General features: G+C 44.0%; 3 protein-coding genes across 3 annotated transcripts in view; 2 read left to right on the top strand and 1 right to left on the bottom strand.

The window, feature by feature from the left end:
* The window catches only part of LOC140312312 (uncharacterized), a 177,824-nt gene extending 174,892 nt beyond the window's left edge, over nt 1-2,932 (top strand). The window contains exons 5-10 of the mRNA XM_072390090.1: nt 7-110; nt 266-427; nt 510-715; nt 1,590-1,669; nt 1,745-1,867; nt 2,184-2,932. Coding sequence (XP_072246191.1) covers nt 7-110; nt 266-427; nt 510-715; nt 1,590-1,669; nt 1,745-1,839 — 647 coding nt within the window. The 3' untranslated portion in view covers nt 1,840-1,867; nt 2,184-2,932. The remainder of the gene's footprint in view (nt 1-6; nt 111-265; nt 428-509; nt 716-1,589; nt 1,670-1,744; nt 1,868-2,183) is intronic.
* Nucleotides 2,703-8,852, bottom strand: LOC140312310 (basic immunoglobulin-like variable motif-containing protein). The gene is made up of 10 exons (XM_072390088.1): nt 8,582-8,852; nt 7,743-8,371; nt 7,484-7,613; nt 6,803-6,898; nt 5,597-5,701; nt 5,411-5,505; nt 5,202-5,334; nt 4,913-4,996; nt 4,738-4,834; nt 2,703-4,648 (listed from the first exon to the last, which is right to left on the bottom strand). The coding sequence occupies exons 2-10, from the start codon at nt 8,215-8,217 to the stop codon at nt 4,346-4,348; spliced, it is 1,518 nt and encodes a 505-aa protein (XP_072246189.1). The 5' UTR covers nt 8,218-8,371; nt 8,582-8,852; the 3' UTR covers nt 2,703-4,345.
* A 609-nt stretch (nt 8,853-9,461) lies between these two features.
* Nucleotides 9,462-11,324, top strand: LOC140311371 (inosine-uridine preferring nucleoside hydrolase). Its single transcript, XM_072388750.1, has 5 exons — nt 9,462-10,199; nt 10,292-10,474; nt 10,538-10,649; nt 10,724-10,860; nt 10,936-11,324. Exons 1-5 carry the CDS (start codon nt 10,017-10,019, stop codon nt 11,314-11,316), a joined length of 996 nt encoding a protein of 331 aa, XP_072244851.1. The 5' UTR covers nt 9,462-10,016; the 3' UTR covers nt 11,317-11,324.
* The last annotated feature ends 1,160 nt before the right edge of the window (nt 11,325-12,484 follow it).

Here is a 12,484-nt window from a genome sequence, read left to right as displayed (position 1 = left end):
CCAAAGGGCAGACATGTCCCTTGGTTGCAGGCTCAGTTGGACCGTATGGAGCTTTTCTGCATGACGGCTCAGAGTACTCTGGGGCTTATGCAGAGGAGATGAGCGTTGAAGTGAGTAGTTCCTTGTTGTGTACTGCTTAAGAAGCCATACAGGCAAGAATGCAACTGACTTTATTATCTCCAATGTTAGTAAGGGTGTCAGCAGAGCAGAGGCTATCTTTGCATGCTGAGAGACTCAGATCTCGATTATCGTTCATCTCTTTAAGGATCTTAAAGCCTGGCACCGGCCGCAAGTTGACTGTTTAGCAGCAGCAGGAGCTGATCTCATTGCTTTTGAGACAATCCCAAGTATCAAAGAAGCAGAGGCCGTGGCGGAGCTGCTGAGAGAGTTCCCAAACTCAAATGCCTGGCTGTGCTTCTCCTGTAAGGTAAAAACAACTGTCAGTTCATTTGTCATTTCCCTGCAGTCACAAATGAGTCCCTCATGTTTTGTGCCAAAAACACCATCAGGATGGGAGGCATATTTCAGACGGCAGCCCGTTCAGCGACGCAGTGCAGGTTGCGAGCAGATGTGGGCAGCTGCTCGCTGTGGGAGTCAACTGCTGTCCTCCATCTACGGTGGAGCCGCTGCTTGACTCTGCTCGGTCGCTGCTCGGCCCAGACACGAGCTGGGTGGTGTACCCTAACAGCGGAGAGGAATGGGACACGGAGCAGGGGTGAGTGTGCAGCCGGGGTGGCAAACTGGGCTTTGTTTTCCTCGTGAAAATACTGCACGTTAGCTGCTCTTTGAACACGACTGTGCAAAAGTGTTGTTGAATCGCAACACAGTGTAACTGCAAAATGAATATATGTAAACGTACCGTGCCAGAACAGAAATTACATTTGTTTCAGTAAACCACACAACTAAATATGACTACATCAAATCAAAGCTAGCTGGTGATGCAGCTGTGGATAATATTAGCTGCAGCTAATATTTTAGGACTGATTTCAATCCAGCTGTTGTCTGTATATTCATCAACAAACATCTTGTGAAATGACTTAATTCTTACAAATAATTAAGTGAAGCTGTTGCTGGATTCAACTGCGGAGGGGAAAGAAAACGACCTACAGAACCCCTGCTGATATTAGCTAGCTTACCAGTGTAGCTTAGCCACTATTTCAAATTTTGACATAAGGGAAGTTCAGAGTTGAGTCGAGCGAAGGTTACAGCCGGACTACAGGTGCCATTTAATTGGACCACCATCCTTGTCCCAGTATACACGCCCGGGAGCAAAAATGAGTTACTGGCCACACACACTGGACTGTGTGAGAAAATGCTCAAGCCCTTCGGTCACTTCCAGCTTTTTCTGTGGGAGATCATCGAATCACTGCACAGACGTTGCCTTTAAGATTCCATGAATGGTGGCTTTTTGTCAGGTGACGCTATTAAAGAAACGAAGACTTTTAATAGTGTGCAGACCAGAGGTAACCTTTTCTTTTTTAGTTCCTCTTCATTGCATTACAGAGGGAAATATTGTTCCTTTTTACTCCCACTAGTGTGGCTGTGCTACTTTTCCTTAATTTCAGGATCTTTTCTATTTCCAAACAAAGGTGGCTAACAGCAGGGAAAACCTCAGGATGGATGCCAGCCCTAAGTCACACATGGTTGAAGCAGGGAGCTGCTCTGATAGGTGTGGTCTCTTCTGTTTATCTTTTATCTCCTGTTTTAAAGTATCTTCTCTGAGCAGTGTCTTTTTACCCACCAGGTGGATGCTGCCGTGTTGCTCCTGCTCACATTGCAGAGTTAAGGCGGCAGTTAAAAGGAACCTCCACATCTGCATCCCCTGCAGGACAGTCTTAGTACCAGACCCATTGCTGGATGACTAAAGGTGTGTGTTTGTTATAAATCTAATAAATCTTACTGTAAGTGCCCACAAATGCACGAGTACATGAAAAAGATACCTTAACTTAATCAATTATAAACGGTAATAAAACCGTCAAGAAAAAAGGAGTTGGTTCCGGTGATAATGGTAAAATGTGTTAATAAAGGTGCTTTGCAAACAGCCGCTAATAAGATATCAATAATATTTAGTTCCATAAAATTTTCTGATGCATATTAGATTTTTTTGCTCCCACTCTGAAAGAAAAGGCCTGTCCACCCTTTCATGGGGCGTGCTGTGTGTTGTCTCTTGTGATTTGTGACAGATACGATGCAAATGGCATCAGCTGGGATTTCTTTTAAATCGCTTGACGAGTCGCATGCAGAGGAGAGGACAGCAGATGCAACAAATGACTTCTGAACAGCACAGCTTGTGGACTTGGTTTAATGTGCCGTTGGTAGTTTGATGTATTTGCTCCTGTGAACGAATCAAATCTGTGCATTTATTTTGGGGGTTATATTAGTTTTATTAAATAACCTGCTTCGACCTGCTGCAGCCCCTTTAACACACACTCAGTATTCAAGTTAGATAAAAAGTGAAAGTTTTAGATCCGGACCGTCTTTGTGTTTTTGAGGGGCAAAAAAGCATTTTGATGTCCTTTACGAGATCAAGAGGATGAGTTAACCATCATTTTATTTTAAAGTGCTAATTTACAATTCTGCACACCCAGATTATGTCGTGTAAAGCAGCTGTTTTGGGTCCACAGAGGTCCGGTTTTCAGTGAGAATTCGTGGTATACAGTACGAACCAAAGGAACCACTGCTACAAAGAAATGTGGCAAGAGTTTATTTAAAAAGAATTAGATTTTATTGCAAAACAAATAAATAAACAACTACAACAAACCCAAATGAGTAGGCCTGCACAATCACACCTGTGCGTGTGACACAAAAGGTGCAAATAAAAGTGTTAAGAGGAGCTTATGTCTGCCGTGGACCGTGTGCTCTTCATTTTCTCTAGTTTGCATTTGAAAGTTTGAGACGCGTCATGTCCATACAGCTCCAGACTTTTCAAAAACCGAGGTCAACTACACAACTGTCACTGGAGGATTCACGAAGCACAACGAAACTTTCACAACACTTCGCCCGGACGGCATTTTCCACTAAACTACCCACAGTACGCCGGACGCGAAACAAGTCCACTTACTGTACCTGTACAAGGAGCTATGGAGGCGCGCCAGCGTCAAACTGAGGGGAAAGTGAATGTGTCATTGTTTTAAATGGAGTTTCACTGCAGTAAGTTTAAGGTGAAGTTAATGAAATTCAGAGACGTGTGTGATTAGTAGATGAAGGAAATGAAAATCGTGTCGGCTGTGAAATGTAAGAACAGTTCATCTCACTTGTGTTGGAAACATTTCTAATGAATCTGATGTTCCAGGTCACTCTTTAAAACTGTAACAGGTGTGGATTTAACGCGTGTTTGAGGCTGTGGGTTGACGACCTGCTCTGTCTCTCTGCCTTTTTTTTTTTCTTTTCTCCCCCAACTGTGTGTTTGTATGCTTCCACATTGATTTGCTGACCTCTGCTGACTCAATTCAGCCCATAAAGAATAAAATTGTCCGGTGCTCATGTGCTGATTGCTTTGCTTGATGTGTTATGTCCTCCTCGTCACACTGGTCCCTTTAATATGCTGTCAGTGTAAGTTTTCATGTGCAAAAAATAAACTGAAACCCCATATAAACCAGCTGGATAGCCAAGTTAGATTGTTTTCAACTCAAGAGGATGACTCTTAAAATTTCAGTCATGTGAGTCCAAAGCGCTCCTCTGAGCTGCAGTGGATGGATACTACCAAAAACAGGAGAGGAGAGTCATTTGTATCCCATCGCCCACACTCAAGCTGGTAAAAGTTCTGTTACGGAGCTGACACGACGGCAGGGAACCCATGAAGCTGCCATGGTTAAATATTTAAAGACGTTGTTGGTGAATTATTCACAGACGCTGCAACTGGACGGAAGAGTGGGAGGAGAAACTGTTTCAGATCAGACGAGGCCAAGGAACAGTAGAGACTTACTGAAACTAACGGAGCATTCAAATATTTGTTTAAAAGCACTAAAATGGTCTTAATAATGAGCTGAATCAACATGTGACAGTCTCTTAAAAACTAAATATTCAGGAAGTCTGGTGATGTTCAGTCATTTTCTTACTGTCAGTAAATCCTATAAAACAACCAACCAAAGAAAACCCTCTCGAGCACAGAATAAATATTAATTTGTAGCTGAAAATAGTCCTAAGTGAATGCTTTATTTATTCCAATTTGAGGATAATTCTCTAAAAGAGCTTGCTCACTAACAAAGTTGGTTTTAGTGCTAACGTGGGATTTATTAAAGGTAACCTAGGCAAAAACACCAGACTTCTCCTTTAAAATGCACCACCTCTGCAGTGTGTTGTAGTGTCTGTTATGTCCTCCCCCTGCATGTCCCCATGAACCTTTTCAGTCTGTGATGTCTTCCGGGAGGTCGCTGTCAGGGGAGCTCCTCTGTCTGTACTCTGAGCTGTTGGACAGGCGCTTCCAGCTGCTCTCTTTCTGACTTCCCATACTGTGCGAGCGTCCAAGGTGGGCCAGCCGCTTGGATGACGTCCTCTCCTCTGTGTCCTCTGTGTTGCTTCCGTGCGCCCGCTCTGGGCCAGAGTGGTGAAAGTCGTGCCGCAGGTTCTCTAAATTCATTGCCCAGGGGCCGAGCTTCTGCCAGTTCACCCTCTGGAAGGCCATGATGCAGTGCAGGTTACCGCCCACCTACGAGCAGCAGGGTGGTCTTTTAGTAAACTGGGTAACATTTACATCAAACACGCCACCTTCAAAACAACAAGCATGGGAAGGGGAACCTTTTTGGTCTTGCGGCGTTGAATCCCCCTCTCTGTGTGGCGAATGTCCAGATATTCTGGATTTTGCGTGTTGAGATCGGTCACGATATCCAGCCATCTGGAACAGAGAAGTTCCTGTTAAACGGCTCCCCGACAGCAGATGATCTAATGCAGTAAAAACCAAAGACGGACTTACTTTTTACAGTGGATAGCGGGATGTTTTCTACTAGGTTCACCAATTAGGATCCAGTGCTCCATTTCATTTGTGGGTAGAGGGCCCCTTCACATAAAAGAGAACGATGCTCTTAATAATCAAAAGTTACTTCATTAAAGGATCAGCCCATGAAGAAAAAACTCAGCAACTAAGATTATTTTCCAAGCAAAAGAAGTTTCTCCTTTTCAGAAGCTGTAATGACTCGACTCTTATCCCCCTCTTATCCCGTGGAATGGAGCAGATCGGCCTTAGATGCAGCGATGTGCCTTACCTGTAAGCCTTTGAGGCTTTGAGTGGCGTGGCTTCAAAGCCCACTGGGCAGAAGTAGTGGTTCTGACAGTGGTAAATGTAGGCCATTGACTCATCCTTCAGCCCTTGTGTCAGCTTCATCAGCGCTCCTTCAGCTGCAGAGCGGGGAAATGTCATTATTCTTACGCTCCAAGTGGACAAACAAGTGAGGCTGACTGATGAGGAACTCGCCTGTTTCTCCTGCCGTCTTGTGTTTTCCGTGTGGTTTGTACAGAATATAGGAGCAACCTCGCACTCGGAAATTGTCGTTGATTTGCCTGAACCACCTGGAAGAAAAAAGATAGAAAGATAATGATGAGACAGTGCAGTAATTTCCTTTTATTCTATTTGTTTAAAGAACTGAAGGAGGTTGTGTACCGCATCAGTGTAGCATTGCCAGTGAAGGGACCAAACTTGATTTCTTCGAAAGGCGGCTGAAACCCCAGAATATGCAGCGCCTCCTCCTGAGAGATTGGTGGAAGACTAGCAATGCAAATACACATTCACTTGTTAGGAAACGACTGCAGCGTGTAACACTTACAGGAGACAGCTTTGATCAGATGCTGTTCACTAAAAGGAAACACGCTTTGTTGTCTGGGTGGACACTCCCTCGCTGTGAAACCACTTACTTTATTCACACATGGACCCGACTGGGCGTTACACAAACCATGGACCAGGATAAAGTCTGTTAAAATAGTGCAAATTATTTGATTTTTCTGTGCATGTAAAAGGTTTGTAAAGTCACAAAGCATAAAGTGAACCGTCTGAAACATCTCATCAGCATTAAAGCCAACTTAAACTTCCCCTGGAGGCTGGTTTGGCCTGCCCTCAAACAAAGCTCTGAAATGTTTAAGCCATGAGCAAAGCACAGCAAATGTTTTATAGTTGGATGAAAGAGGAAACCCAGGAGTCTGCATGTGTTCCCACCTGAGAAACCGAATATGCAGTGATCTTTTAATAGCAACATCCTTGGTGTGAGCACCAGGCACGGCCAGCGGGGCTAACGTTACCGTTTGCGTTGACTGTATTCCAACAGCCAGGGGCTAAATTAAAAGGCTGAGAGATGGATCAAATCAGAAATTCTGGAAACTCAAGAGACCGATTCATACAAGCTGGCTGTTTTCTTAGCATTTCCAGATGGGAAACACAGAAAATAAATGGTTGTGGGTGCGAGTAATTTCAGAAAAGCAAATCCACTGCATGAATACATTGTACACTGAACAAAACAGTGACATCTGCCGGAGTCTCTCTGGATTTTTTACTCATTCTGTCTCAGATGTATGAGGCTGAACTCCTATGTCCATAATAAAGGTTACTGTGCATATCCAACATTTCTCTATTTTCACTTGGTTGGCAAACCAGCTGGTAGACTCAGCCTTAAAGACAGACAGAGGGCGCCGCATCTAAACTAAACTTGTGAATGAACATAAAATTGTCTCTTTGATGCCCATCCTACTGAGATCTTTACGTTTCTCACACGCAGCTCCACCAGGTGATGCAGTGCATGTGTGGAAAACAGCTCCAGGGGTCTCATGAGCTGCGTTTTTACTTGAAATCTGACAGAGGACGAGACGTGCTGCTCACCTCCCTGCACCCAGAGTGCTGTATAAGAAGTTCCAGCAAGACACCAAAGAGGAGATTCCACAAGAAGTCTTGTACTGTGGCCGACTGATGCAGTACCTAGAGGAGATATCACCAAAGTAAAACAGATCAAGGGGTTAAGTCACTTTATCACAGAAAAAGACAAGTGTTACACTGGTTTCATACAGCAAAATCACTTCTCTCAGTCCTCTGTCGTTCACTCCCTTTCTCCAAATGCATCTTGGCATGTTTTGATCCACGATGGACGTCGCTACCCATTTGAAATTAAAGAGAAACTGAGAAATTCCAGGCTGTCATTTGCTGAGCTAATGTTGCTCCAATTCAAGTATTTCCCATAAATGTGTCCACTGTGGGTGTATGCATGCAAACCTTTTCACCCTCCATCCCAGTTGCAGAGATGCAAGGAAACGTGAAATTTGTGCAGTGAATTTATGCAGCAACTCCTTTTATTCGTAGCAACTTACAAGTGAGTGTCAAGTCAGGGGATACCTCAACATTTGAACTGAGGAAGTTGGGGATCAAAGTAGCTGCCACCAACGACTGTAGTTCAGGAGGTAGCTTTCCTCATTGTTTATCCAGTCAGAAAATCCCACAGATCTACATCCCAATCTGGTTAAGTTCTCTTCACTATGTTTCCAGCTACCAAACAGAGTATAACATTACCATCTTCTCAGGTCTAGCACTTTTCTCTGTTTGATCTCCTCCAGAGAGGCATGAGGGGGGACATCTTGCAGATTCCGGCTGATTCTGTCTGATGACCTCATCTTCTTGGTGCTGCATTTCTTACCATTGCCTGAAATAAACAGTGTTAGTCAGCGGCGGCTTTGACAGAACTGTTCAACAAGAATAGAGCGGATCAACAGCAGTGATTAATGGAAAATAGAAGCAAACCGCTCAGTCATAATTCCAATCACAGGCTTACTGGGTCTTGTTTTTCTGGTGAGGACAGCGTTGAAGTCCGTTGTATCAATCTCCCAGGCCAAAATAGGCTTGGAGTGGCCAGAGGATACTTCCTCCATGTCACAGTCCCCGTCTGACCCCACATGGGCGCCTCCAGTCTGACCAGAGCTGAAGTCAGCCGAGGGTTTGGGCTTTACAAGCGGGGAACCATCGCCCTGCTTGTTCCTGGCTGCGTTTGAGGGGCAGTACACGGAAGCTGCCTGGTTGAGGAGGGCATAATCTGAGCAGACCGTGTAGAACTTCTCTCGGGAGTGTGTGACCGGGCAGGTCCACTGCAGGTGGAGCTCCGCACTCGAAGCGCGTCTCACTTTCGCTGCGTCCCGGACCAGGGAGCTGATGAGACCGTGCTCTTCGTCTCCGCCGGCGGGCCTCTGCTGCCCTGACGCCTCCGTCGGCCCCGGGAGGTTTGCTGCTTGCCCTTCCGAAGTATTAGGCATCGGACCGCCGCTTATATGATGGATGACAGAGCTGGCTGAGGACGAGTGTGACGATGAAGAGGTGATTGTCTCCTGCTGTCGGTCTCCGCGGAGATAGAGGGAAGATGGAGGAGGTGAGGTAACACACACCTCACACAGAGGACACTCTGCAGATCTGAAACAATGTTTGCACAACGGTTTTTAAAATGATTACATTGAGTTTCACTGTTTTAAATTAAACCAGCGACGTTAAACAACATCATACAACATCACCATCAACCCTTGACAAGTCGCCTAAAACGAAAACAAGATACTTTGACTCTGGTTAATCGCCTAAGAGTTAGCTGGTACGGTTATTGAACATTAACTAAACATGACATATCACCTGTGAAGCGGCAGCTATCGAGGTGAAAACCGTTAGACCTGCGCTGCCCTGTAGTTAGCAGACGTAAACACGCCCTACTGTCATGTTATTTTTTCATAACTCTTTCAATCAATGTCCAAGCACTATAGTGGTCCATAGAGTAACAGGCGTCAGGCTAACTACTTATAAGTAATGCTCGGTAATTATTAACCCTGCATTAGACAAACATTAACGATGATCCCCGGTCCGTCTTCCTCCTGACCCGTATCTTCTTCCTGTGCTGCCTCATCGGACTGTACCATTATAAGTGACAAGCGGGGGAAACCGAAAACAGAAACGTGAAAATAATTAATACCATACGATAATTAAACCCCCCATGTTGACAGTAAGCTCAAATTTTATATTCAGTTCCTTTAGTGAAAACATATTATACGTTATATGATATTAGGTGTAATTTTACATGTCACCTGGTTGGTGCTTGCCCCTCGTGTCACTTTACCCTGAAACAGTCCTCCATTTTAAACCAATCACAAGAGTGACTGGTGTGGCACAATAAACTTCGACGGAAGGTAAGTCTGTCCACATACACTGACTGTCCCACTTTTCCAAGCAAAATAAGTTTCTCCTTTTCCGAAGCTGTAAAGCAAAGCAACTTCTAAACTTCTTGTAACAACTTGAAAATAGCAAGGGACTGTTTACGTGTTCTGTTTAGCAAAGAAATTGTCATTACATAGGATAGAAAAATGTAGTCGCTGTAAACGGAATATTGTGTAACTTCTTCTTTCAGATTTACATTAAAATCTTAAAAGAAAATAATTCAACGTATTTCATCAATCAATCACTTAGTTAATCCTATGATCCTATGATTTGTGAGCACTTTTATTGGTAAAAGGCAGCTGGTTTACTCTATTGGGGATTTTATAAGGGAAAAGTAAAGAGGAAAAGTTTGAGCTTCAGAATAAAAGTCTCTATTTAGTTTGCCCAAAATCTTGATCTCAGTTTGGATCTAGCCTCCATGGGATGAACAAAACCGCTCAGCCAGAGAAGATGCCACACTCCAATGCATCCGGATAACCTATTAAAAAATGACAGGGCTAAATGGTCAGTTTAAGCATTAGACAACAGTTCAATCTTTGACTGAAAGATTTGGAACCGATGTCCAAATGGAATTTAAGGAAATGATGCTTGTGACAAGATGTGGACTGAGTATCCCCTTTGTTCCAGAGAGAGCTGCATCAATCCTCCATCGGGTTATATTTGACATGTAGAGCAAGAAGTGTTGGATATGGCACAGGAAGCGATGACAACAACACCTTACTGTTTTCTTTAGGACACTTTATGACCATCTATTGCATGGAAAAGAGGATAATACGCAACTACTATGGAGTTTATAAAACCATTACTTGAATACTTGTAATATGTGTATTGTTATCTTGGAATTTTCCAGTGGAGGACTATGACAAAGAAGCTGGTGATCATCGACACGGACTGTGGCATAGACGATGCTCAGGCTATAATGATGGCCTTGGCAGCGCCTGACGTGGAGATCCTGGGCCTGACCTGCGTGTTTGGGAACGCAGCAGTGGAGGACGTCTGTCAGAATGTTTTGAGGGTGCTCTCCATCTGTGAGCGTGAGGGGGTACGTTTATGGAAGCTGTGTTTGAATGAGCAGTTAAATAATTTAGCACCATCTATTCTAAAAACTGCACTATGCTGCACTTTTTCCTGCAGATTCCAGTGTTTCGTGGGTCCGCTGGTCCTCTGGTTGGAGTCAGTGATCCAGTCAGTGACCACTTTGGAAGTGATGGTCTTGGGGATGTGATAGAGGACAAAGACCCTCATTGGGAGAAGAAGATCCAGAGAGAGCATGCAGTCAACGCGATGATTAGAATGGCGTCTGAAAACCAGAAGCAGGTGAGACGCTTGCCAGTGGCAGTGTGTGGCTGCTGTCCTGTGTTCTAACAGTGTTCTCCACAGGTCTCCCTGGTGGCCCTCGGCCCGCTCACTAATCTGGCGCTGGCCGTCAGACTGGATCCATGTTTTCCCCAAAAGCTCAGAGACTTGTACATAATGGGTGGCAACATGGAAGGTAACACAGCCCGAGATTTCATCTGTTTGTTTTTGAGACGAGCAGGTTTGAACCATTTGCTTTTGTTTTTGCAGGAAAAGGGAATGTGACACTTTGTGCAGAGTTTAACTTTGCAATGGATCCAGAGTCTGCTTATGTTGTTCTGGAAGAATTCCTCTGCCCTACTTACGTCGCGTCATGGGAGTACTCTTGCAGAAATGCTCTGACATGGGTAAGGTAAGCACCTGTGCAGAACTGCACAACCCTGCTTTGATGTGTATTCGTCACGCTGATTTCGCTTGCGCAGGAGTTCTTTGAGGAGCTGATAAATCAGGATGCTCCAGCGGCACGCTTCATGAAGACGATAACATCTAAATGCTGGGCCTACTCCAGAGAGGCTATGATAAATAAGAGAGACGTGTACTTTGGACCTGGCTTTGTCTCTTACGATGCCTATGCAATGGCGGCCTGCATCGACGGCAGCGTGGTGACGGAGAGCATCGAGTGTCCCGTCCGTGTGGAACTACAGGGCTCCATCGCTCGTGGCATGATGGTGCTGGATCGCACAAACCGCCTGAAGAAGAACCACAGTGTGTTTGTTCTGACTAGATGTGATGCAGCCAAGTTTAGTCGGCTTCTAATGGAGTCCCTTAGACAACCTAATAATAATAAAAGTTTGGTGCCTTGATGGATATACTTCAGTGTTATGTAAGTGTGCACATCTGAGTGCAGTGGCAGACATGATATTCACAGGTTTTGGAGCAACATTTGCTGCCAGCCAACATCTTTTTCTTTAAGGGATGGTGTTGCTTATTAAAGCAAGACATTGCCACACTCTGGTCTGCAGTCCACAACTGTTGCTCACAGAAATGAAACCAAGAACATAGAAAAGTTAGACACTGTTTTTGATTAGCTGAAGTTCCCTATGAAGCAAGAATGGAAAAATGACATCATTTTTTAAATAAATCATTTACGAAAAAGAGATATTTCTCAGCATCATCATTTGATATGTTGTCTGTGTACTATTTTAATTAAACAAAGGCTTAAAGGGATTTTTAAATCACTGCATTCTGTTTTCATTTACAGTACTGTGTAAAAGTCTTTAGCCAGTCCTCAAGAAGAAGACAGACTTATAATATTTTATAGTTCTCCAGGCTTCCACTTGTTTTTAGTCCAGTTCTTGAGCCTGATCATTTTTAAGAGTATTGTGTTGGCTTAGTTTGTTTGTTTATTAAGCCACTTAACACTAACCTATGAATCACTCAAGTATAAGCAAGGTCTCTAACTCAAGGGATGAACCAGTGTTTCACATAACAGACATCCTAGAAAAGATCTTAAAATCTTAAATTGTACTTTGCTACCAGCAACCTGCCACAAAGAGACATCATTTGTTCCCATTTCTTTAGTTGCATCTACAAAAACACCAAAGGTAAAACAGTCTGATGGATATAAAATAGTACTTTTGCTTCAAAGTCGTAAAGTCAAAAGAAAGAAAACAGGTCGAGAGACAGAAGTGTTCTGTGTTTCAATGCTATCCAGCAGAGAGCAGCATAGACCTGATAATACTATGAGCAAAGCATTGTCAGTAGTTTTTGTGCTGAAGTGGTAAAGTGGGCTTTTTCTTTCTGGAAACACAAATATCACCTGTTAGAAAGTACAAACAACTGACCGACCACAGCACGAAGGCAGCACAGTCAGAGTTCATGACAGACGAACAAGATGGAAGAAGGAGATCTTTTTATCAGCCAAAGCAAACTGTGTCTGGAATTTTTGTCCTGACAACACTGGTGGAGCACAGAAATCTGAAGAGTCCCAGGTGAATAAACCAAAGCTAAAACCCCTAAATTTGTGTGAAT

This window comes from Leuresthes tenuis, unplaced genomic scaffold (assembly GCF_036924035.1).
Source record: "Leuresthes tenuis unplaced genomic scaffold, fLeuTen1.0.hap1 SCAF_7, whole genome shotgun sequence".
NCBI classification, from domain to species: domain Eukaryota; kingdom Metazoa; phylum Chordata; class Actinopteri; order Atheriniformes; family Atherinopsidae; genus Leuresthes; species Leuresthes tenuis.
This window is presented reverse-complemented; position numbering and strand designations above follow the sequence as displayed.

Coding starts and splice junctions, on each gene's coding strand:
- LOC140311371 (XM_072388750.1), top strand. CDS start 10,017: ATGACAAAGAAGCTGGTGATCATCGACACGGACTGTGGCATAGACGAT. Junction 10,200..10,291: donor CCATCTGTGAGCGTGAGGGG/GTACGTTTATGG, acceptor TTTTTCCTGCAG/ATTCCAGTGTTTCGTGGGTC. Junction 10,475..10,537: donor CGTCTGAAAACCAGAAGCAG/GTGAGACGCTTG, acceptor TGTTCTCCACAG/GTCTCCCTGGTGGCCCTCGG.
- LOC140312310 (XM_072390088.1), bottom strand. CDS start 8,217: ATGCCTAATACTTCGGAAGGGCAAGCAGCAAACCTCCCGGGGCCGACG. Junction 5,702..6,802: donor AGCACTCTGGGTGCAGGGAG/GTGAGCAGCACG, acceptor TTGCATTGCTAG/TCTTCCACCAATCTCTCAGG. Junction 5,335..5,410: donor CAAGACGGCAGGAGAAACAG/GCGAGTTCCTCA, acceptor CCCGCTCTGCAG/CTGAAGGAGCGCTGATGAAG.